The sequence below is a fragment of the Gopherus flavomarginatus genome, chromosome 21 (assembly GCF_025201925.1).
Source record: "Gopherus flavomarginatus isolate rGopFla2 chromosome 21, rGopFla2.mat.asm, whole genome shotgun sequence".
Taxonomy (NCBI): domain Eukaryota; kingdom Metazoa; phylum Chordata; order Testudines; family Testudinidae; genus Gopherus; species Gopherus flavomarginatus.
Genome location: NC_066637.1, coordinates 17,821,068 through 17,846,266, shown reverse-complemented (window position 1 = coordinate 17,846,266; position 25,199 = coordinate 17,821,068). Strand labels below are relative to the sequence as shown.

The 25,199-nt window shown below is 55.2% G+C and overlaps 1 protein-coding gene across 1 annotated transcript; it reads right to left on the bottom strand.

Annotated features, from left to right (window-relative positions):
* Positions 1 to 400: 400 nt before the first annotated feature.
* On the bottom strand, positions 401 to 15,217 carry HSPB7 (heat shock protein family B (small) member 7). The gene is made up of 4 exons (XM_050931300.1): positions 14,867 to 15,217; positions 13,797 to 13,804; positions 10,880 to 11,013; positions 401 to 2,956 (listed from the first exon to the last, which is right to left on the bottom strand). The coding sequence occupies exons 1-4, from the start codon at positions 15,031 to 15,033 to the stop codon at positions 2,771 to 2,773; spliced, it is 495 nt and encodes a 164-aa protein (XP_050787257.1). The 5' UTR covers positions 15,034 to 15,217; the 3' UTR covers positions 401 to 2,770.
* Between the last annotated feature and the right edge of the window lie 9,982 nt (positions 15,218 to 25,199).

The following is a 25,199-nucleotide window of genomic DNA, read 5'->3' as shown; positions in this document are numbered from 1 at the left end:
GACCCCACGTTCCGGCTCAATGTCCCATTCGATCTCTGGTCCCTCTGTCGAGGGTGCCCAGGTGGGCGCTTGTGATGGAGGCAGCCCCAGTGGGCTTAGGCTCTCCACACTCCTTGCATGTCCCTCACAGAGCAGCGGCGAGAAGGGACCCAGATGTGCCTTGGTGATAGGGAGACCCGGACACCTCTTTCCTGAGAACGGCTGGATTGACGAGAAAACGCTTCCAGCGCAGTGCGTGAGAACAGCGGGGGGGCCGCTCCTTAGCACGGGGTGGCTGAGAGGAGAGGAGCCCAGGAGAAGCTGCGATGGCAGCCACTGGGGGTGTCACGGCTCTGCCCCGTTCCCCAGGCTCTCCGGGGGCAGACGGTAGCGACAGCAATGAACCAAGAGGAAGCGGCAGTCAGGAGTTACCAATCATTTATAACAAACCAAACCAATCTATATACAGAATAACTCCAGCGTAGGGTCAATGGGAAATGCAACCCGCTCCCCCTCGCCCCATGTGTGATCGGCTCCATCCCTTTATTCAGTGTGTGTATGGATCATGCTTGACACAGGCCCACTGGGAGGAAGAGTCACGGGGGCTCAGCTGGTCCCGTGGGCTCCTCCCGGCCTTTTGTGTGGGGCCCTGGCTGCAATTGGATTTAGAGCTCTCAAACCTAGACTCTGCCAAATGGTGTCCTTTTCCACGTGCCTGTCTCTGCCCCTCTCTCTTCTCTGCCCTCTGTACACATGCTCCATGTTGGACTTCTTCAGTGACCTTGAGTCCATTGCTGGGCACTGGGGCTGCTGTCTGGTGCTCCTAGGTTTTGTTCCCGGCTCTGACTCTTGTGCTTTGAAGAACGGGATTAATGGTTGTATAAACAGGAATGATTCCCCTCCCAGCACTCACACTACTGGTTCTGGGTAGACTCACCCTCCTGGGATTTGCCCCTCAATTCCTGAGGCAGCACTTGTACTTACAAATATAAATAAATCATAACCCAGACTCCCTCTCAAGCTGTTCCTACAGATTTCCTCCTGTCTCTAGTTTTCTTGGAGCTTTTTATAGTCCTGAACTGTATCTAATGAGACCCACCTGTTCTGGCTGCCATGGTGAGTCAGCAAAATAGCTCTGTGCCTCTTAAATACAGGGTCTTAAAGTCTGGCACCTGATCACAGTACTACTTACCGAACTCTCAGGGCTGCAGTGAGGCTTGGTTGGTGTCTGTAAAATTCTATATAAGAGAGTGGACTAACCCAAACTTCAGACTTGAATTTGAGCATCGCCAGAGTTCAGGAGTGTTTGGATCTGAGGGTACGGTTGGGGACCCCCCCCATCTATGTTACACAAATGCTTGAGTAGGTCTTTCCCGCTCACCACCAGAGGGAGCACTGCCCCAAGAATGACCCCAAGGTCTTTGTTCAGCAAGAGTCCCACCAGCAATTTAGCTCTCACCCACAAGCTCTGACTTTCTCACTGTGCAAACTCCGTGCGTGGAGTTGAATTGTAATAGTTCTATGAAAGAACCTCCAGGGCCAAATACATTGATTCCCAAGCGAGTTCCAGTGGTTTACACCAGAGATGAATGTGGCGACCCTGTGCCTAAAACTCTGCCAGGGACTCAACTGTTGGCTGGTCTTATCTTGTGTCTTACAAACCAAACAGGAAGGGAAGCGACAGAGCCTGATGCTGATATCATGTAATGTCCTTCTCCCCTTCTACCCCCATCCCTTGCTGCACAGCTCTGCTGCTCCAGGACTTCCTTCTTATCACCCCTCCCAGTGGATTTCCACTTACAGAGCAGGTGATGTCTCCTGGGAAAGGTGGAGAAACCTTATGCGCAGAAACACTTCTGCTCCCATCTCTCTCAGGTAGAGCTCAGTCCGAGGGATGAAACTGGCGAATTCTTCTCATTAGGCCAAATCCATCCCTGGGGTAAGCTCCGCTGAAGTCAGTGCTCTCGAGTCTCCTCTCACACAGGTGTAGATCAGGAGTAACTCCATTCAGTGGGGCTACAGCGGTGTAAAACCAGGGTCAGAGAAGAATCAGGCCCAGTGAATTTAGTCTTATAAATGAATAAAATGTTAGCCCCAAATGGTCTGCCTGGATCTCTCTATACAGAGATCGTTATTTGAACCTCCAGAGGGCTCGGCCCTCAGTCAGCTCAGGACCTCACTGCCTACTTCCCTAGGGTGGGACAACCTGCTACACCTACTAGCCTGGAAGGAGTTTGGGTCCCACTGGGACAAGGGTTTTAGGTTACGCATTGGGGACTAAACTTCCCTCCCAGTCGCATCAGCACAAGCCCATCGGACCAGATCCTGATCTCAGTTATGCTGGTGTAAATCCAGAGGAGCCAGGGCCAAATCCTGCTCTCACTGAAGTTCATGGCAAATCTCCTAAGTGGTGCCAGGACTAAATCATTCTCTCATCAGAGTCAGATGTAGGGGCCGATTGGAAGTCAATGGCAGAACTCGCGGGGCCAGCTCCTGAGCTGGTGAAAATGTGCATCGCTCCCCGGACTTTGCTGCAGTCAAATGATGTCAATGGGGTCAGACTGCTGGACAGCAGCTCAGGATCTGGCCCCCAGTGACTTCAGTGGGACCAGGACTTTGCCCCTCTCCTGGTGTGACTGTGATCAGAATTTGGCCCAATGTCCCTTGCTTTTGTTGAAGCTTTGAAAGAAGCCCCAGCTGCTCTTTAAAGAGTCGTTTCTAGGGCATCTCAGGCCAGCTGCTTCCCCATATCCCACCCCGCCCCACTCCCCCACCCCCCGGCGCCAGCCACTCAGATTTTGATTTCAGTCCGGAAGGTCTGCTGGACATGCTCTGTGTGTTTGGCTGGGTGCCGCCTGGCTTTGACGGTGAGGGTGCCATCCACGCCCAGGGCAGAGGTGACGGAAGTAGGGTTCACGTCTTCAGGCAGTTGGCACTTGTGGGTGAAGGTGTTCATGACGGTCCCATCTGCGGCTAGCTGGAAGGGAGAAAGAAACAGAGGTGGGTCATGCTGGTGGCTACAGCACGGGCTGGCACGGCGCTCTTTGTTTGCCCCAGGCCATGGGTGAAAGAAGGTGGCCCCTGGGCCAAAAGGAGGTTGCTTCTTTAGGGCACAGTAGGAGAAGAGCAGGGAAAACAGTTGTCTGTTCTGGCTCTGCCATTCCCTGCTTGTGATCTTGTGTGAGTCACTTCCCGCTCCTTGTGCTTTCTCATCAGATTTACCTGCTCCCCAGGTTTGGCGGGAGGCACCTGAGTGGCTTGGACAGGGGAGGGAGGGAGTGGTTAAAGGAGACGGAGTTATGACGCCAGAGCCGTGTTCCTGGATCTGCCGCAATGCACCCTCTGCGCTCTGGTTCCCCCCTCTGACAAATGGACCGAATAGTGACTGGCTGCCGGGATGGCCTGGGAGCTTAATTCAGAGGGTTGCCAACTTTCCAATTTCTGAAAACCAGGAACCCCTGCTCTGTGCCCTCCCCCTGAGGCCCTTCCCCTCCCCAAATGCCCGGCCCTGCTCACTCCTCTCCCCGCCAATCAAAACAAAAACACCCAAACGCCAAAGCAGGAATTATTGCAGAAAATGGCACGTTTCTGACCCCTTCGTTCACTCTTACAACATGGTCTGAGGAAAGGCGTGGGGTGAAGATTTGCTGCAATACTTATATTCATATTTGTCAGGGGACTTTGGGAAGTGTCAAGGAGTTGCTCACCACTACACAATAATCACCGTTACTGATATCCCGACCCCTGCACTGAACCAGAGGTGGCATAGAAAAGCCTGGTGCCATAACAACCCTTCGGCATAGAACAGTCGGGATACCGGTCGTTACTACACAAGGACTGTGTGCCATGAAATATGAACCCTGCAAATGCATTTCAGCCATAGAAGCCTGCTCCGATTTCCCCGCTCCCCTCTGGACAAGGAAAGCAAAACATGGACTTTCGCTGGCTGCGTTTTCAGTTTGGCTGAAAAGTGCATTCTTGCCCCCTTCCCCTAGATCACACTGAGATCAGGGGAAGCATTCGTCTTTGTGCTGGACAGAGAAAAGGACCAAGGGGGCCAGTCCTGTAATAACCTCAACAAGATAGCAGGTATTTAGAACCATCTTTAAGACATATCATTGAAGGAGGAGGGAGAGGGAGGGAAGAGTGTGGGGAGAAGGGGGGATACTGACTCTTCTGAGCTAAACCTCCAGCACCCTCCCAAAGGTTCCTAAAAAAGTTAAAGACCTTTAATTAAACTCCAACACTGACACAATGACCCCCCTGCCACATATACCCACCAGGGGCGAGGATACAGCACATGGTAATTTCAGGGTGTTGGGATCTGGGTGTGGGGCACTGTGGTCTCCATGTTTCCCCTGGGGAATGAGGGAGAGGGGAGCTGGCCCTAGGCCATGCAAAGGGGTGTGTGTGGTGGGGTGGGTGCAGGCCCAGGAAGGGAGGTGAGGCTCAGAGCCAAGGTGGCCCCACTGGGGAAGCAGGGTGTATGGGGCTTTTGTAGACGCAGGGGCTGGCTGGGGACACAGCGGCTCTAGGCTAGGGGGGGCAGAGGGGGTCAGCAGTGAGGTGAAATGCTGCTCGCAGCCTGCTTCCTCCACTAAGCAGCAGGCGGAGCCCCTCCACCCAGGGGAGCAGGGATTCTCCTGCCGGGGCTGAACAGGGACCCCCTTCTCCTCGAGCTGCCCCAGATGCTGGGCAGGGGGCATAGTAGGTGTGCAGAGGACGGGGAGGGGTGCCCTGTCCTGGCTACTCACCCATGCAAGGCGGGAGCTGTCGGTGGCGTGGCAGGGTCGCTGTCCGGGGGTCGCCAGGGGCCACGGGGCAGGAGCAGCAGTGGGAGCGGGTGGGGGGACGGGAGAGTGGAGCCTGGGCTGCTCCTGGGCGTGTGCTCTCGCTGCGCATCCCCGGTGCTGCTGCTGCAGCCACTGGAGGCGGCAGTGTGTGAGACGTGGGCGCACACCGGCGGAGCAAAGGAGGAGGGCACGGCCGCTTGCTGCTCCTGGCTCTATGCCACGATCCCCTTGCAGCGCCTGTCCGTCCGCCTGCTTGGCCCCAACTATCCCGGCACCCCTGCAAGCGGCAACCAGACTTCGGCTGTCCAGTCAGTGTTTCTGACCGGACACTGTCAGGTGCCATTTTCAACTGGGCTTTCCGATCAAAAACCAGACACCTGGCAACCCTATATTCGTTCCTGGCTGGAGAGCACAGATGGAAGGTGCTGGAGATGAGCAAAGGCCTGTTATTGTGGGGAAGGCCCGTCTGTGCGTCTTCAGAGGCACTGCCGGGCCAGCTCCACACACACCTCTTGGAGCGGATGGCGTTGCTCTCACAGGTTGTGTGCAGCCTCAGCGGTTGCATATGAGCTCTTGGCCCGGAGGAGCTCACATCTGCTCAAGCAACCAGCCTCTCCCAAGAGGTACCACTGTAGGGAGTGTCAAAGGGGGTAGGGCTGTGGGGCAGCTGTAGCTCACAGAACCTCCTAGGAGCAGAGGCTAAGACTGGGGTGGTTGTGAGCTCCCCAGACTGCTCTCTACAGCGCCTCCTGCTGTATGGGGCTGATTGTACTCCTTTGCACAGCCACTGCATCCTACCTTACAGTGACCCCTGCTGGAAGGGGCTTGGGTGGCAGTAGCTGTAATCTCCCCATACCCGGTGCTTGTGCACCATTCTCTACAGCAGGGGTCGGCAACCTTTCAGAAGTGGCGTGTGCCGAGTCTTCATTTATTCACTCTAATTTAAGGTTTCGCGTGCCGGTCATACATTTTAATGTTTTTTAGAAGGTCTCTCTCTCTACAAGTCTATATATTATATAACTAAACTAGTGTTGTATTGTAAAATAAACAAGGTTTTCAAAATATTTAAGAAGTTTCATTTAAAATTAAATTAAAATGTTGATCTTACGCCGCCGGCCCGCTCAGCCCACTGCTGGTCTGGGGTTCTGTTCACCTAGGCCAGCAATGGGCTGAGTGGGGCCTGTGGCCGGGACCCACGCTGGGAAGGGTCTGGCAGCCGGGACCCCAGACCGACAGTGGGCTGAGCGGCTCAGCCCGCTGTTGCTTAGGAGTTCCAGCTGCTGACTCCTGCCAGCTGGGATCCTGGCTGCCAGACCCGCTCAGCTCACTGCCGGTCTGGGGTCCTGGCCCTGCCCACATACAGTGGGTACCTACCTTCTCCCTGGTTCTGGCCCATTCTCTTCCTCTCTCTGCACTGAGCTGAGGGTGGGAGTAGACTGAGCACAGGGCTGGGGGCGAAGGGTCTGGCCAGGAGCTAGAATGAGGGAGGGGGCTCAGGGCTGGTGCAGGAGGTTTGAGTGTGGAGGCACTTACCTGGTCAGCTCCCATGTGGTGTGAGGTGTGCAGCTGGGAATGTGAGTGGGGGTGCAGGAGCTCCCGTTTGGGCCTCAGGGTGGAGGTGGGGAGCATGGGATGTGGGGGGGCTGGGGATGAGCAAGGTGCAAGAGTCAGAGCAGAGGGCTGGGGGCATGTGAGGGGAGTGCAGGTGTCAGGGTAGCGGGGCTGGGTATGTGTGGGGGTGCCAGAGTCAGGGCTGGGGTCATGGGGTGGGTGAAGGAGTCAGAGGGCTGGGTGGTATAGGGCTCAGGGCAGGGGCCTGGGGTGTGTGTGGGGGTGCAGGGCTCAGGGCAGAGGGCTGTGGGGGGGAGGGGTCAGGGCTCAGGGTAGCGGGCTGGGTGACTGCCCCCCCCAGAAGCCCCAACCCCCCCGCTCCTTGTCCCGACTACCCCCTCCTGGCACCCCACCCCCTATCTAAGCTTCCCTGCCCCTTGTCCCCTGACTGCCCCCCTAGGACCCTTCCCCTGACTGCCCCAAGCCTTATCCACACCCCTGCACCCAGACAGACCCCCTGGACTCCCATGCCCCATCCAACCGCCCCCTGACAGGACCCCCAGAACTCTGGACCCATACACCCCCCTGCCCCCTCCTGCCCCAACCCCTCTCCACACACCCCCAGCTCCTTGTCCCCTGACTACTCCCTCCAGAGACCCCCCACCCTAACTGCCCCCTCCAGAGACCCCCGCCCCTAACCACCCCCCCGGAATCCCACCCCCCCATCCAACCCCCCCTGCTCCCTAACTGCCCCCTCCAGAGACCCCCGCCCCTAACCACCCCCCCGGGATCCCACCCCCCCATCCAACCCACCCTGCTCCCTAACTGCCCCCTCCAGAGACCCCCGCCCCTAACCACCTCCCCGGGATCCCACCCCCCATCCAACCCACCTTGCTCCCTGTCCCCTGACTGCCTCCACCCCTTATCCAACTCCCCCCCAGCCCCAGACCCCTTACCATGAGGCTCCCCGCTCATCCGGAGTTTTGTCGCTGCCATGCACGCAGCCCCGCCCCGCCCTGCCCCTCAGAGCACTGCGTGCGTGGCGGCAGGGCTCTGGATGAGCGGGGAGCGGTTTTCCTTCCCCAAGGAGCCAAACGCTGCCCCGCGGGAGCACGCAGCCCCGGCCCCCAGAGCGCTGCGAGCGCGGCGGAAGGGCTCCAGGGCAAGTGGGGAAAGGGGCCAGCGGCCTGCTGCGCTCGGTCAGCGCTCCAGCCAGGGAGCGCGGACCCTGCAGCTTGCCGCGTCAGCAGGATTTTTAATGGCACACTGGAGTCCCGGCAGGCTTCAGCGTGCCATTAAAAATCAGCTCGCGTGCCATCTTTGACACGCGTGCCATAGGTTGCCGACCCCTGCTCTACAGTGTCTCCTGCTGGGAGAGGCCGGGACTGGAGTAGCTGAGAGCTCCTTCCTAGCCAGAGCTCCTGCAACATACACGACAGCGCCTCCTGCTGGAAAAGGCTCCTGCTGCAGTAGCTGCGTATTCCCTTTCTCCCCTCACCCACCCAGAGAGTGCATCGGAGGTGTTTCCAAACCAGGAGGCTGGAGCTGCAGTCCGAATGGAAGCACAGTAGAGTCTGGGGAAGGTTACATCACTCTGCAGCTCCCATTGGAGTGATTAAGAGCACATCGTTAAAGCACAGTGCACCTTATCTCCATGGATACTCTCCAGAACATAGTGTCCCCAGAACCTGGCCTTGGAGCGAGCAGATGTCGGTGCACACAAGCAGCACAGAGCCCTTGAATGGCAGAGAAGATCAGTATGTACCAGCCAGCCTCATAATGAATTTAGCACCAGGGAGAGGTGACAGCGCTGGGGAATGTTGTCCTCATGCCCTGTATATCTCTAGGCCAGGCGCAGCCTGGGCAGTCGCAGGGCAAGTTTCCCCAGTAGTGTCCTGTTGCCAGTGTGCTTTGATGCTGCCCTAGAGGGACCTCCTATGGGGCGCAGACGGTAGCATGCATAGTCTAGGGGTCTATCCTGTGGTGGTCTCAGCTGTCAGTGCCGGTGGTGTGATTTAGGATCCTTCCCGAGACCCATCAAACTCATCTCATATGATGGCCTCCAAACTGCCCTTTAATCAGTGACACAGCCCTGTACCCGGTGCCTTACGCACACTCCATACCACATGCTCCTTGCCCCGAAGGCAGCTCACAACCGCAGTTAGGACAAAGCCAAGAGAACAGGTGAGATCAGCTCGGATGTGAGGGCTACTGAGGGTGAGATGGGAAGGGAGCCGGCCGTGAGAAGAAGGGGGAACTCTGAAGAAGTGGAAAGAAGATGCCTAATAGGTGAGACCAGCCGTCCAAAGGGCAGGATGCTAGAAGACACCAGGCCCAGAGTGGGCAGAGAAGAGAGACATGAGTGGAGAAGGATATCCAAGGGGTGGGTGAGGAAACTGAGTCTGATGGGGTGAAAAGGATCAGGTGAAACTAGCGTTCAGCACCCTGCGTCAGGTGCAAACCAGCGACAGGCAAAAGGATCTGGAGCCCAGTAACAGTCCCCTGAGCCAGCCGGCCTGTTGCTAACTGCACTCTGGAGTGGTCCAGGAGCTCTACAAGGTGGTGGTCCTGGCAGCTGCTCCAGCAAGCTGCAGTGGGAAGGATGATCCAGGCCTGGGAATGGGGCCCACATGCCAGAAGGAAAACCCTGGAGTGGCTGGGGAGGGGTTAAAGAAAGGAAAGAACTGATGGCAGGTGGATTCTCCTCTAAATCAGGAGTCACTTCCCTGAAGTCAGCGGCGTGACACCAGCATATGTGAGAGGAGATCTATGCCCGGGTCTTCTGGCACTCCCAAAGCAGGTACAGAGACTCCAGCCTGCACTCGGTCTGGGATGGCATCTCCCAGTACCCATCGCGCTCTACCCCCAAAGGTGCTGGCAGGGGCGGGGATGGTAGAGGGTACAGAGAAGGGAGCTATCATTCCAGCTGCCACAAAAGGGTGGCACTTGACTTTGGGGCGACAACAGCGTTTACCATCTTGGGCCAGGTGCCACCCTAGAGTGATCAAATAGGGCAGTGTGTGCAGCACAGGCCGGAGCAATCTCGGGCTTCCCAAAGTACCCGCAGAGAAAGGGAGCTGTGGGAAGGGAGGGATCTGACCCAGCTTTCCCATGCTTCCTTTGGTGGGTAATATGTCAGGCCTGATTCTGGTCTTGCAGACGTGTAAATCGCTAGCCACTCTAGTGAAGTCAGTGCAGCCCCACTGGCATAAGTGGACCAGAACCGGGCGCGCCTGCTCCGAACACAAGCTCTGAGTCCCAGATGCTGGACAGAACCTGCCCTGCCTGCTGCAGAATCTCCTGCAGAGCCCTCGCTCAGCGCGTCGCCCTGCTCCATCCTGGGGCAGCGATCTGTGCTGGGACGTGATGGGGCATGGTGGTGGTGCAGGGGCACAGGTGTTCCAGCATGGTCACCTGACCAACGAAGCCCACAGGACCAGCTGTTAAAAGTGAAAACAAGAAGATTCCACTGGGACAAGCACCCAGAGCCCCAGATACTGAACTGAGCTTAGCCAGACCCGCAGGGTTCAGGTCTAGAGCTTGGCCTTGAAATCCCTCAAGATCAAGATGGTCAAGCCTCAAAAAAGGGACAGGAGGGGAAGAGCTGGGGGTAACAGGCCCATTTAAAGGAACTGGACTCAGAGATCCTGTTCCAGGCCACGTGTTCCCAACTGGGCCAATGAAGAGGGTGGGGCAGCACCTGGGGGCTATAAAAGTCCAATCAGGTGGCTGGCAGGAGACAAGAGCTGTTAGAGAGAGAGGGAGAGGGGGACGGGGACGGGGACGGGCAAGGGTGGGTTCAGGGAGAAGGCAGAAATGCAGCAAGGGGGTGTGAGCCAGGGTAGGAGGCAGGCAGAGTGAGATACCTGCTGGCTTGGAGCTGGAACTGAGGGCCAAAGACAGGGAGGCAATTGGGACTTACCCACTGATGTCTCCTTGCTGGAGAACTGGACTGAAAAGGCCAGGGGGAGCGAGGGATGCTCCCAGCAGAGAGGCGGGGGGGAGGGTTCCCCTGGGAAGACCAGGGTTGCACCCCAGAAAGAAGGGTTGGGGTGAGGGTCCTGGGAGAGGGCTGGAGGTGTGGCAGAAGATACTGAAGTCTGGTGAGAATGAAGCAAGGTTTTAAGGGCTACATGTGCTGGGGGTGGTCGGGACTGTGGGTTAGGGATCGTTTGCACTATTGGGGGACTAGAGGATAAGCTTCTGCCAAGTTGGTAGGGACTCAGAAAGGAAACTGGGGTGAGGGGCCACTTGCAGGGTTGCCCTGGGGGGAGGCCCTTTGTTTACAGCTGGGTTTGAGTTGTGATGGTGGTGGCACAGGGTCAGGCTCAGCCTGAGCTCGGGGCTGAGGTTTGGGTGGAGATTTGGGACAGGGACACTGAATTTTGGATGAACACATGGCCTGGGGCTCGGACTGTACCCCATCTTGTCCTGCCCACCATGCACAAGACTCCATCAAGGGGACCGCTCTACCCAGGGCAGAGGGAGCGTTATGGGCTGAGGGAGAGGCCTGTTCTCCTGTGCACATGGAAGGCCGCTGTGGTGGAGCCATTCACCTTCTCCGCGTGGACCTCGATCTGGTTGTTGGAGGTGGTGACAATGATGTCCTCGGGGGAGAAGTCGCTGACGTCCACGGCAAACTGGTAGGTATCCCCCAGGGTCTTAATGTTCCCCATGTTGCCTGGCCGGGCTGCGGGGAGAGGAAAGAACAAAGTGAATCACTCCTGATCCCTGTGCAGGGATTTCTCCCTGTGGCTGGGGTGGATCAGGGCCCATCCCAGGGTCACACAGGAATCCAGCTCTTTATCAGGAGCTGCCGTGTGCAGCTGTACAGGCTGATCTGGAAATCTGGGAGGGTTTCTTATCTTTGATTGGAGCAAGGGAAGATGGTTCCCTGCCTCCACCACTAGATATTGACATGATCCCAAACCCACTGAAGTCAGAGGGAGTTTTTATGGATTTTGGATCAGTATTAGTGGACCCCTCTTGCCTTGTCGGTAACCCCAGCCTGGAGCCCTGTACTCACCAGGAAAGGGTTCTGATTGTCAGTGTTATTAAAGATATATGTCTCTTTATGGCAGTGGGGGGAAGAATGCTTGGAAAACCAAGGACTTGACTTTCAAAACTGCTTGTGCAAAGAGACTCATTGAACACCACCTGTGCAAAATTGCTTGTGCAGTTGTGTGCTTGATTTGCGCACAGAGTTACTGTGATTGCATTTGCACAAGCAAAGGTGGCAGTTATGCATCTAACTGTCCATCTGCATTTGCAATGACCAGATTCACATAGGAGTAAGGGAACGGCCACAATCAGACCAATGGTCTGTCTGGGCCAGTAGCCTGTCTGACCGTGGCCAGTACAGGATGCTTCAGAGAGGGGTGTAAGACCCTGTATTGGACAATTATGGTGTAACCTATCCATGGAAGTTCTTCCTGAACCAAGTTAGTGGTTGGCAAAGGCCCTGAGCGTAAGTGTATTATTCATATGCATTTTTATCCTCATTAAGGTAGCTGAATGTTCCCAAATCCACAGAAATGCCTAAACTCTTTTTTAATCCTACTGAGCTGTTAGCCGTAATGACAGTCTTGTGGTGGTGAGTTCCATGGGTTAATTATGCATTATTTCCTTGTATTAGTTTTTCCATTGCTTGCCTCCTAAAGTCATGAGCTGCAAACCTTCAGATGCAACTAATCCAGGGTAATGCTGGTGGGTTCTGCCCTTGCTTTGACATGGAAGGTCTCTTCAGCAAGGAGTTGCACACTGAAACGAGCTCACTTTCCCTCTTTCACCAACCTCAGTTTTGCCCAAATTTAGTCTGTTTTTACTCTGGGAACTTCCCTCTAAAAGAAATGCCACAGTCCTCCACAGCAGTGGCCCCAGCTGTGCGGCAGGTCCCTGTTGTAAGCTGGGTTGTTTAGGATCACCACTACAGAATAGTGCAGTGTAATGGGCCTGATTCTGCTTTCACTTTCCACTGGTGTAAATCTGGAATAGTTCCATTGGAGACAATGGACTTGTACTGGAGTAAGTGGCAGCAGTTCTGTTCCTATGTTGTGCTTCAATCTCAGCTTTCAACACCAGGATCTGCCTTATGATGAGTTTGCAGTTCTCAGCTTTGTTTGTCCTGTGTGTGTGTGTGTGTGTGTGTGAATGGCATTATTTCCGCACCTCTGGAACTGATGGCTGCCAGGTGAGCCCAGGCTCAGCCATGATGCTTGTACAAAACCCTTGTGAGACGGTTCTGCTGCAGTCGTTAGCTGGAGTCCCACCGTGCTCAGTTATCTGGTCAGGCAATAAAAAGCTGTTTTCCGGGGCTGAGTCTGTCCTCACTCAATCGAACTGCTTCCAGCAAACCACTCATCCCCCCCTCCTGTCTGTGAATTGCCCACAGTCGCACCCCTAATTTTACCGTTTTGTCCATTTTATGCAAAAATCACCCAATGAACAGTTTGTGGAGAACTTCCAGCCTTCCCTTCGCCTCTGAATTGTTCACCTGGAGCAGGTGCTGTTCGGTGGTAGGGGTGGACTTCACCCCGGTGCAGGATCACGTATGTGCTTGAGTCACGCACAGACCCTTGCAGAGACGTCAATGCGCCCCGGTGGGATTGGTTGCCTGGGTAAGTCACGTGACATTGGCTCTCTTTCTGTTTCCATACAACATGGCTTTTTTTGGTTTCTTGAACAAAGGACTTTTGGCTCCAAGACTTGCTTTCATTGGCTATCTGGGCGAAGGAAACGTCCCTTGTGCCTGGGCTGGTGAAAACCATCAAAGCCCCTCGGGGACACTTAGCCAGATAAATCTCCCCAAATGCTTTTTCGTAAAGTTGATCTGTCCTGCCCCTAATGGACTCTCTCTACTGAAACACTTCAGAGGGCCCCTGAGATGGGAGCAGAAGTTTTCCTCTATATTCTTCTGGCTCTTTCTGTTGTCTCCCTTCCCTGTCCATATAGATCCTCTGAGAAATCAGGGGCATGATGGCATGACATGCTGGTGAGGGCATAGAGGTGGTTCTCCAGATAGTCTCAGACAACACCCCTTCTCCTCTGACAGCCCTCTATTCTCCATGGAAACCAAGGCTGCCTCAATTCCTGCCATTTCCCAACAGATGTCCTATTGAACACCTGCTCGGGTTGTCCCAATGCTCTTACAAGAAACACTGGGAGGTTCCCAGGGTCTGTCAGCTGCCAGCTGCACTCTGACCCAATGGGCCTCCCCCCATGAGTCCTATACAAACACCCAGCAACCAGAGGCAAGGCCAGATCCCTTGTCTCGCTGAGTCCAGCATAGCATGGGCGATGCGATCTCTTTCCCACACGTAAAGTGGCAAACCAAGGATTAGGAGGCTCTGCAGACACTGTCAAGGCAATCCCTGGGGGAATGAAGGTGGGTTCAGGGGGAGAGGAAACACAACCCCAACTTCTGATGTCCCATTGGGGTGTCCTGCAATGCAGCTGCACGGCTAATGCATTTACACGTAGGTCTGCCCCTCACCAACCTCTCAGGGTAGCGCCTCCATCAGGACTAGAGTGTCTGGGAGCTCTTCCCCGGTTTGCACTCCTGCCCCACACCCTACAGCGCAGCCCCATGACCAGTGCTCCTAGAACATCCGCTGCTGGGGAGCATGGAAAAGTTTCTGTCCATCATGTGGCTCCGAGTAGCCTCCCTGAGAGCTGGCATTGCCCATTCCTGACTTCCTGCTTTTCCCCTTGAAAATAGCTGGGGAATATGCTGGGAAGAAGCAGCCCAGAGGAAACATCCCCCATGCTGGGAGGTCAGGACATCCCTGCCCCGCCACCAGCTGACTCCTCCTAGGAGCCCAGGTCTCTGGCTGCAGGAGTCATGACTCCCCAGTTGCTGTTCCATGTTGTTCTGTCCAGCTCCCTGTGCTTGGACAGGCTGGGCTTGCAGCGGCTCTGAATGCCCCTACACTGCCCTACCGATCTCTACAGCACCCCTGGCAGGCCTGGAAAAGTTGGGAGCCTCCCCAGAACCAGCATCTTGAGCTGAGATGTGAATGGCTGTGAGCACCTCCCTGTGCCCGCACTCCTGCGCCCTCCCCTAGAGCACTCCCTGCTGGGAGACCTGGCAATAGAGTAGGTGTGAGAGGCCCCCTCGTTCATCTTGCTCTGTTGTGCCTCTTGCTGGGGACTGGCGTGTCTGTGAGCTCTTCCACACTAGGCCCTCCTGCTCCGCTCCCTACCGCCCGGCCTGCTGGGGGAGGAGGGAACTAGAGGGGCCGGGAGCTTCCCTGCACCAGCCCATGGTCCAGCCTCACGGTGACTCTTCAGGAGCTGGGGTAAGAATGGCGGTGAGGAAAAAGCCCTTTAGTGCTAAGGGACATGCACACAAGACCAACTGGGAGACTAGACAGTTGTTCAGTAGAAGCAAGTTTTACCCCCATAGACAGAAGCAACCACTCGATCGCTCTGCCAACGAACACCCTTGATTTCCAGCCACCACCACTGCTCGCTTTCCCCCCCTTCCTGTCCCGCGCACGATCAACGCCGCCAGATCTCGGGCCGCGCCCGCTGGCAGGTGCAACTTGCCTGGGAACACCAGGGGCTCGGTGCGCGGCCTCAGGAAGTTCCCGAAGTCGTCGCCGAACAGCCCGCGGGCTTTCTCCATGTGCTGATCCCGGGCGGGAGTGGGCGAGGAGCTTTGGTGGAAACTGCGCTCCGAGCGGAAGGCAGAGGAAGATTTCAAGCTCATTCACCTCCAGGGCCTTGTGGAGGGCGGGGGAAGGAGAAACAACCCACCAACCACAGGTGCGTGGGGAGGGAATCCTCTTCTCTCCTCCTGGATGAAAATGGGAATTGGAGCTTGTTCTGGTGTCCCTGCCACGGTTCCCTTTATAGCAGGCTGGGTGGATGGAGCCAGCACGACTCAGAGGCAGCTGATGGGCTTATAAAGCCCCGTTAGGTTCTAGGCTGCCTTCCAGCTCTCTTGAAATCAGGCTAAATTTAGGTGCTTCTGCATCACTCGGGCGGCCGTAGAAACTTTCCTCTCCACCAGGGCTCCAAACAAACACAGCGGGGAGGAATCTGATCTCATTGCTGGCATTCCAGCCAGCCTGGATAATGCAGCTCTCGCTGGTTCCTGGCAGCACCAGGCTGCTGTGGGCTGATGGCCCAAAAAAAGAAAGTGTGTGGGGGGGAGCGATACGTGCGAGCTCTGATGGGAAAGGGATGTGTAGCGCCGCCATAGTGTAATGTTTATTCTGGGGGATGATGGGACACAGGGCTGCATTAATAATGCCCTTTTCTCGTCTGAGGGTCTGCAAGCACCTCACCCCTCACGGGAGGTAGGTGTGTGCTATCTGTGTTAGAAAGGGAAACTGAGGCACAGCAAGGGGATGAGACTGGCCCAAGGTTACCCAGTAGGCTGATAGCAGAGCCAGGAATAGAAGCCAGGCTCTGGCACCATTTTCCTTGATGATCCGACTTTTCCCATCTGCCAGCCTTTGCTTGTCCCTAAGCACCTGGGAAATGCACAGGGTACAGTGCAAGGTGAGGTTAGTATTGTGGAGAGGAGGTCTGGGCTCTGCAGTGGCCCCTTCCAGAGGCAGTGGGTAAACAGGAAGGGCAAATTAGTAGCTGCCTTTTGCTCCTTATCCAACAAAAAGAACAGGCAGAGTTAGGTCATAAATGAACCTGATGATTGTCCCAGAGCGACTCAGTCCCCTTCAGAGCTAGACTCCTTCTCCCAGGATGGGGTTGGGGAAGGAATTGGCATGAGCCGGGGCACAAAAAGGAGGATGGATTAATACTGGGGTGCTATGGAGCAGCTGGAAGGCTTCTGCTCCTGGGGAGGTGTGGCCAGAAGAGAGAATTTAGAGCGGGTAGAGAGAGCATAAAGGATCTCTGAAAATGGAGCTGCAAGGTAGGGAAGAAGCTAGGGTGGGGAAGAGATGGGGCAGCAGGCCCTGGGAAAGAAATAGTAAGAGATCCTGAAAGAAGGCCTGAGACTGAGACTGAATCTAGGTCTGCCAAGGGGCTGAGAGTGCACCAGGCAACAAACCCTGACGGAGAGTTTGGGCTGAAAGTGGGGAAGAGGGTCTTTGCACCAGGGCCTTGAAACAAGGGTTGGGACTCCCCTGAGGCAGTCTCGGGGCCCAGGCGTCCGGCGTTGTGAGGAGGTGGACTAAAGATCCCAGCCTCCCGGTGGTGAAAGAACAATACGATGGCTGTGCTGAGTGCTGAATGACTTGGGAGTGCCAAAAGACTTAGCAGTAGTGATGGGTTTCTCCCAGGGTGCCACCTGGAACTGGGGTACCACTGAGCCCCCCTGATCCACCAGCCTAGGCTCCCTTCTGCACAGTACTGCTGTAACAACCTGCCAAGCCCTCCAGGCTTCAGCCTGCACTTTCACCAGCACACTTACAGGTAGGGACACACCCAGCTGCAGTTACATGCAGGCTCTCTGACCAGCCCCTGCATAGGAAGGCTTCAGCTGCGGCACTTCCCAGCTCCTCTGGCATGCACCCCCTCTGGAGTATAGACCCAAAATTATACCGTCTTGTGCTGCACAGGGAACTGTACAGCGTGAGCTCGTGACATTTGCCCCCTCCCTCCGCGTGAAGAGGAATATGCAACAGGTTTCTGCCCCAAGTTATGACTCCCACGTACTAGGTTTAGATAAAGCAAAAACAAGTTTCTTAACTACAAAAGATGGATTTTACATGATTATAAGGGATAGCAAATAAATGAAAGCAGATCACCTAGCAAATAAACAAAAAAAATGGAAACTAAGCTTAATATACTACATAGATCAGATATGCATAGCAAATTCTCAACGTAAGTGATTATAGAAGCAGGCTGCGGATTCTTAAGGGGTAAGCTCTACTTGCTTACAGCTTGGAATCCCCAGGAGTTCCATTTACAGGCTAAAACTCCCTTTAGCCTGGGTCCAGCACTTCCTCCAGTTCAGTCTTTGTTCCTCAGGTGTTTCCAGGAGTCTTCATGGGCGGAGGAGTCTGTGAAGAACCAGGATTATGTCACTCCCCTGCCTTATATAGCTTTTGCACAGGGTGGGAGGGACCCTTTTGTTTCAAAGCTTGGTTCCAAGGCCAGCAGTGGAAAAATACTGACATCTCAAGATGGAGTCCAGCACTAGGTGACCTGGTCATATGTCCCTGTAGTGTCACAGCAGCCATTACTTGGAGGCTGTCTGGAGCATCCTCAGGAAGCTTCTCCTAAGGCCTATTGTTCTAATAGCTCATTAATGCGAATAGGCCCTTCCCGGCCAGCCATCTAGATTGAAAGTCTTTTGTCTAGTAGGCGTTGCCCAGGACTAGCTACAAGGGAAATAGATACACGGTCAATATTCATACTTTCAAATGCAAAAATGATACATGCATACAAATAGGATAATCATATTCAGCAAATCGTATCCTTTCTAATGACGTCTCACGTGACTTATCTTGCATGAAATACATCATAACTATGTCATAATTATATCATCAAACTATCCCTGTGAAGAATAGGGGGTTCAGTATCACAGTAATGCCTGCGAGGGACTGGATCTGAAAGACCACTCAGCTGGAGGGCAGCTCTCATGAATGGGGGGTGCTAGAAAGGCTGCCGGGGGATGTGCTACCATGGGACACATGCATGTAAGTTATATGCAGTGACTTATATGTATGTAAGTTATATGCAGCTCACAAGTTATTTAAAGGGATATTACTCTATTCCTCAACATTATTGTTACCAGCATCCTCAAGTCACTCAATGAAACTTTGTTCTGGCTAGATATTGGTGACCAAATGTCTTCACTGAAGAATCCAGGGTGGCAAGAGGGGGGACTCACATCAGCTGACATTGGTGGGTTGAGTCGTCTTCACCCCACATCCTGATTTGCTCTGCCCTGTACAGCCAAGGAGCCATCTTTCCATTGGTGAGATCCCCTGAACTTCCTGTGTTTGACAGACCAGCCTGGTGTAGGCAGACGAGGTGACCACCCGGTCTCCACCCATATGCTGCTCAATTCCTGCCTTGTATGTCACCTGCCAGTGGAAGTTAAAGATCTCTTCACAGTCCCTCGAGGGCATGATCCTGGCCAACATCCCCTCTTGTTAAATCTACCTCAGGGAAGTGGTGTCAGAGTCATCTCAGAAGAGCACAGCATGGTGGCTATATTTGCCTGTGCTATCTAACTCACTGCCTTGGCATTCTCAAATGCTTTGGCTGAGGGAGCAGAGCCTTAGGGTGTAAATCCCTCTGTTCTTTATAATCATAAATTCACATCTCAATAAGGCCAGTTTAGCCCTTCGCAGGGACATTTGCTAAATTCCAAGCAATTTTATTCTGCAGCTCTTAGACCTGAGAATCCCAAGTGCTGTCTGCAAATTGCTCCCAGGGTGCGATTGCCCTACTTTCTTCACATAAAATGTCTTCCTCCCCCATTGTGCAGTACCCCAGAGGTGGCTATGTGTCATTGATCTAGGGCTTTGATATACTGGAGGATTTAGGGCAATCTAGAAATCCAGATTTTTCTTTGGTTGTGTCCCTCTTACTACAAGCCCAATGCTACGATGAGCCAGAAGGTGACTCCTCCACCCCCTGGCTACAGTGCCATTCTATTAATCAATGGGGTGCTATTATCTGCAACACTGCGTTCAGAGCTGGTCACCCCATCTCCGAAATGACAGAGCAGGATTACAGGGAGCTCGGAGGTGGGGAATGAGAATGATTAGAGGCAGGGAAAAATGGCTGAGAAGAGAGTGAAAAGAGTGGGACTGTTTGGTTAAGAGAGGAACCCAGCAAGAGAGGAAGTGATGGAGGTATGGAAACAGGGAAGAATTTAGAGAGAAACTGGCTGCTTCTATTTATCTCTACTCATAACTCAAGAACAAGGGGATATTCATTGAAATTGAAAGGCGATACATTTAAAACTGATCAAACACTTGCCTCCACCACATATAATTAATCTGTGGAACTCATTGCTACAAGACATTGCAGACGCTAAGAGTTTAGTGTCAGACATTTCTAGAGATAATGGGCTACAAAAGATAAGATTTTTCTTTAAAACTGTCCTGCTTCAAGGCATCAGCCAAACTTAGCTGCCAGGAGTCAGGAAGGACCTTCCTCTAGAGGCAGGTTAATCCATATTCATCCTGTGTTCCTTGAGCCTTCCTCTGAAGCAGCTTATGCTGGCTACTGACAGAGACAGCTCAAGGGACTAGATGGACCATGGGGTGATCTGGTGAGCCAACTCCTGTCCTGTGTTCCTACCAGCATGATCAGGCAGGGAAGCTGGAGCGTGACTTGGTGGGAGCAAAGCCTGCTGAGGGACGACGGGCTGGATTCTGCCCTGACTTACAACCTGCTGGCATGGCTGTGGAGTGTCACTTACCCCTGTGCTGAACACAAGGCAGTGGAGAATCAGGCATGTGCCAGGGGGTACGGCCTTGGGCAGCGTTTGGCCCAAGATGTCTGTACTATCTGGGGCTTTTAGAGCGTTTCCAGCTGTGCAGCTCCCCAGTTGCGGCCAAAGCTGAGCCCCATGAAATCAGGGTGAAAACTCCAATCGGCAGCAGTGAGGCCCGGATCTAGTCAACTCCTAGGGCCAAACCCCTTCTTGGTGAGGGTGGCTCCAGAGACTAAATTTGGTCCTAATGCTTCAAAGCAGTGAGTGAGGGACCTTTGCTGTCCTTGCCCTAGCCAAACAGCTGAGCCTGCCGCCTCACCAAAGGCGCTCTTTTTGGCAGGGAGACTGGCCCTGCTGCGCTGGTTATGCCTGCGGCCTGGCTCTGGCCCTCGGCCTCCACCCCACTGGGTTTGCTATGCTCTCCAGGCTGATGATTTCTGGCCCAGAAAGGTCAATGGTGCCCCCAGGACAGACCATGCAGCTCCGCCTCGCAGGCCGTGGCTCTCGGCTGCCCTGACCCTCCAGAAGTGTTTCGTTCTGGCACTCATGAAGAAGCCTTTTCCATCCACTTCGCTTCATGTCAGCATCCCTTGCCGGCGTCATGAGCCATCTCCATGGGATGGAGGCTTGGGAGACTCTCCCTCTCCTGGCATGGCCTGGGGTTGTTCCTAGGAGCTGAGCGCCCTGGTTGTCTGGTTTTGGGGGCGGTCTATGTAATGGTTGCGCTGGCCATGGGGATGAGGTGCCCCTGCTGTTCGCTGCAGGACATGGTGCTGTGCATTCTCCTGGCCATGCTGACAGGATCCAGTTTAGCCCCAGGGGAAGACTGTCCGGAGCACAAAACTGCCTCCTGAAGTGTCTCTTTCTGCTCAAGAGAGACTATGGCTATTTGTGGGACAGGGGAGCCACAGATACTGGGGGGCTGTCATAAGCAGAGCGTGGTGTGGGGGCTCAGGGCTGGATTATGAGCAGGAGTTACTGCAGATCAGGCCTGAGGGGGAGCGGCAGATCAGGACTGGGGTGCACGGGGAGGGTTGTATGGAGAGGAGAGCTTGTGCAGCCCCTGCCCCCACTGCCGTCTGACAGGCTCCCTTTGGGTCTGCCCAGCCCTTCACTTAGCTGATCCTTCAACCATTTAAGGTTTTATTTCTCAGCCTGGTAAAAGGGCTTGCTGACCTACCCTGCATCCGCTCCAGGAATGCGGCTGATGTCCGTGCTGCTAAAATGTGCGGGCTGGAATGTGCGTCTGCCCCGTGCTGGGACTGTGCATTGCCCAGAGTGATGAGCCAGGCCTGCAGGCATGTCACAGCCGAGCTGGGGGAATGCTGAGAGCCCTTAAGCTGGGCAGCAGCAGGGCTGCGGGCTGAGCGCCGAATAGCAGCACGTGTGTCTGGGGGAAGGGGAGACGTAAGGAGATCCAGATGCTGAGTAATTGCAGCGGGGGCCAGAGCCACAGGTTGTTGTGGATATTTTGCCTTGTGTCAGCCCTGGATGAACAATCCGAGGCCAGCATTCACCCCCCCAACATACCCTCCTCCCCTTCCCCTCTGCTCTGCCTCTCCTTACGTCTCCTCTTCCCCCAGACACATGCGCTGCTATTCGGCGCTCTGCCTCTCCTTCATCTCACCTAGGCCTCAGCGCTGACAGCCCCCGCAGCCCGGCCTGGCCCAGCCCGTCGCCAGGCCCTGCAGGCTGTTCTCTACAGCCTGTGGAGCAGAAAGCCTGTGAGATGGCATCTGTGTCCTCTCTATGGATTTATAATGGTGACAAATCACGAGTCCTCTCCACTGATGGGCTCACTTCTGGAGTAGTCCCGGGGTCAGATTTTCAAAAAGGATGAAGTGACTTGGGAGCTTAAGTCCCATTTCAAAAGTCACTTAGAGACTTAGGAGCCTAAATCTCATGGGACTTAGGCACCAAAGGACCCAAAGGCCAAGTCTGCAAAGGTATTTTGGGGCCTATGGGAATTAGGCACCTGAACTACTTAGGCACTTTTGAAAATCCCACTGGATGCCTAAGGCATCTCTAGGCACCCAAATACCTTTAAAATTGACCTTAAATCATTTTTGAAAATGGGACATGGGCTCCTAAGTCACTTGGGGGGGTGTTTACCCTGCCTCGGGGAGTGAGCCTCCTAGCCTGGGTCCACAGACTCACACTAGCAGGGCACGAGCTAGCGTGCTAACCAGAGCGCTGTGGATATGTGAGCTCAGGCTGGAGCCCAGGCAGTCCACTGGGCTTGAGAGGCTGAGCTGCTGTGTCTGCCCTGCTCTTTGTAGCGTGCGAGCTCAAGCCCTGCTATCGCGCATGTGCAGTGTGGACGTACGTTGGAAAAAGCCTGTATTCCCAACCCCCCAACGTCATGGGGAAAGGGCGAGGTTTGAACCGGGCTTTTTGTTCAGCCTGTTACGCAGTTAATGGCCGGCTGTGAAATTCCGATCCCTCAGTGGGTTTGAATCTGTCCCTTCCCGGGAGCTGAAACCAGACCCAGCTCTCCCACATCTTGGGTTTCCTTATGGAGCTGAAGGTGAGGCCAGACTTACTGCCTGGCTCGTGGGTGTTTGGGGTGAATCCAGACTGAGGCTGGAGAACATCTGGGGCTGACCGATGGTCTTGCTCCGTGATCAAGTGATGCTGAGATTCAGGCTCCATTTGACCTCCCAAAACACAACCAGTGATGTCTGAACCCACCTAGGTCACCACTGACAGAACCGGCACCAGTCCCCTGCGGAGTAGGATGCATCTGAAAGGCTGGGATAAGGAACGTCCACCATCTCAGGCCTGGTCCACACTACACAGTTAAATCGATTTAAACAGCTTTAAATCGATTTAACTCTGTACCCGTCCACACTACAAGGCACTTTAAATCGATTTTAAGGGGTCTTAAAATCGATTTCTGTACTCCTCCCCAACGAGAGGAGTAACCCTAAAATCGATATTACTATATCGATTTAGGGCTAGTGTGGACGGAAATCGAAGTTATTGGTCTCATTCCTTTAATGTAGCTACCCAGAGTGCACCGCTCCGGAAATCGATGGTAGCCTAGGACCATGGACGCACACCACCGAATTAATGTGCCCTAGTGTGGATGCATAAAATTGATTTTATAATATCGGTTTTATAAAACCGGTTTTAGTAATTTCAATTTTATGCTGTAGTGTAGACGTGGCCTCACACTCTGCTTGGCAGCCCCTCGTAAAACGCTGCAGCATTCAGCAGGAGTGGGTGGGGGTGATGCACCTGAGTGCTGCAGGGTTTCAGATCCATCCTGCCAGGCACTGAGGCAGGGAGAGTGGGGTGTGTGTGTGTAAAGGAGAGAGACAGCGACTCCTGCACAGGCGCCCCAACCATGGCTCACGTCCCCAGGGGTCTAGGTATTGCACAAACCCAGAACAAAATCCAAGAGATTTTGTCAGGAGGCCTCATTCTGATCTTGCTGTCTCTGACATTAATCAGGACTAACTGCCCCCACCTTCCAGGGCTGGGGAAGGCGCACCAGCCACAGCGCTGGGGTACAGGGTGGTGTGACGGGTACCGGCTGGAGCGCCAGGCCAGGGCTTGGTACTGGCTGGAGTGCTGGGGTACAGGATGGTGTGACGAGTACTGGCTGAAGCGCTGGGGTACAGGGTGGTGTGACGGGTACTGGCTGGAGCGCTGGGGTACAGGATGGTGTGACGCGTACCGGCTCGGAACTGGCTGGAGCGCTGGGGTACAGGGTGGTGTGACGGGTACTGGAGCACCGGGGTGCAGGGTGGTGTGACGGGTACTGGCTGGAGCGCCAGGCCAGGGCTCGGTACCAGCTGGCGAGCTGGGGTACAGAGTGGTGTGACGGGTACTGGCTGGAGCACTGGGGTACAGGGTGGTGTTATGGGTACTGGCTGGAGCGCTGGGCCAGGGCTGGGTACTGGCTGGAGCGCTGGGGTCCAGGGTGGTGTGACGGGTACTGGCTGGAGAGCCAGGCCAGGGCTGGGTACTGGCTGGAGCGCTGGGGTACAGGGTGGTGTGACGGGTACCGGCTGCAGCGCCAGGCCAGGGCTTGGTACTGGCTGGAGTGCTGGGGTACAGGATGGTGTGACGAGTACTGGCTGGAGCGCTGGGGTACAGGGTGGTGTGACGGGTACTGGCTGGAGCGCTGGGGTACAGGATGGTGTGACGCGTACCAGCTGGGTACTGGCTGGAGCGCTGGGGTACAGGGTGGTGTGATGGGTACTGGAGCACCGGGGTGCAGGGTGGTGTGACGGGTACTGGCTGGAGCGCCAGGCCAGGGCTCGTTACCAGCTGGCGAGCTGGGGTACAGAGTGGTGTGACGGGTACTGGCTGGAGCACTGGGGTACAGGGTGGTGTTATGGGTACTGGCTGGAGCGCTGGGCCAGGGCTGGGTACTGGCTGGAGCGCTGGGGTCCAGGGTGGTGTGACGGGTACTGGCTGGAGAGCCAGGCCAGGGCTGGGTACTGGCTGGAGTGCTGGGGTACAGGGTGGTGTGACGGGTACTGGCTGGAGAGCCAGGCCAGGGCTGGGTACTGGCTGGAGTGCTGGGGTAGAGGATGGTGTGACAGGTACCGGCTGGATCACCAGGCCAGGGCTGGGGACTGAAGGCTCCAACCAGGTTCTCAGAGGGGAACCATGAGAACATCTTTCTGGGGTATTTGGAGAAGGCCCATCACCATAGTCTCCAGGCACAAATTGCTGGGGTCCAGAGTCTGCGTCAGCTTTAGTGGTGTCTGGAGCAGCGGTTCTCAAACTGTGGTCACAACTCCATTTTAATGGGGTCTCCAGGGCTGGCTTAGACTTGCTGGGACCCGGGGTCAAAGCCCGAGCCTGAGGGCTTCAGCCCAGGGCAGCAGGGCTTGGGTTACAGGCCCCCTGTCTGAGGCAGTGGGGCTGTGGGTCGCCTCTCTCCCCTGCTCCCTCCCTCTCCCCCAGGGTGGTGGGGCTTGGCGGGCTCAGGTTTCAATCCCCCCTCCTGGGATCCTGTAGTAACTTTTGCTGTCTGAAGCGGGTTGTGCTGCAGTGAAGTTTGAGAACTCCTGGTAGAGTGTCCCCAAACTGCAGGCCCTGTTGGGGCCCAGAGCTGCTTTTGCATTTCAGGGTCGGCTGGTGCTCGGTGTTGACGCCATATCTTGGGGCCATCTGGTTCCACTCAGGGCCTGGCTGGTGTCCAGATCCCACATCGCTCCCTGGGGTGCACTAGGCGCTGCACATCTGTGGAGACAGCCGCTCCTGGCTGTGATCGGGGCAGAACTGCAGGTGGTGCCTGACCTCCGCCTGTGTGGGGTGGCACTCTCTCTCCTCCTGGAGTCAGTCGGCGCCCTCTCATTAAGGGCTGCAGTTCCTCCCATTGGGCTGCTTGCCACTTCTCCCTGCTCACTGGGAAACCCGATCCGTCTGCTTGGGGCCAGCCTTGGGATCTCTGCACTGAGGTTAAGGAGCCCAGAGTGCTGGGAGGAGATGGGAAGAGGTTCGTGAGTGACTAGCAACCCTTCCACACCGTGACCCCAAGTTACCAAACC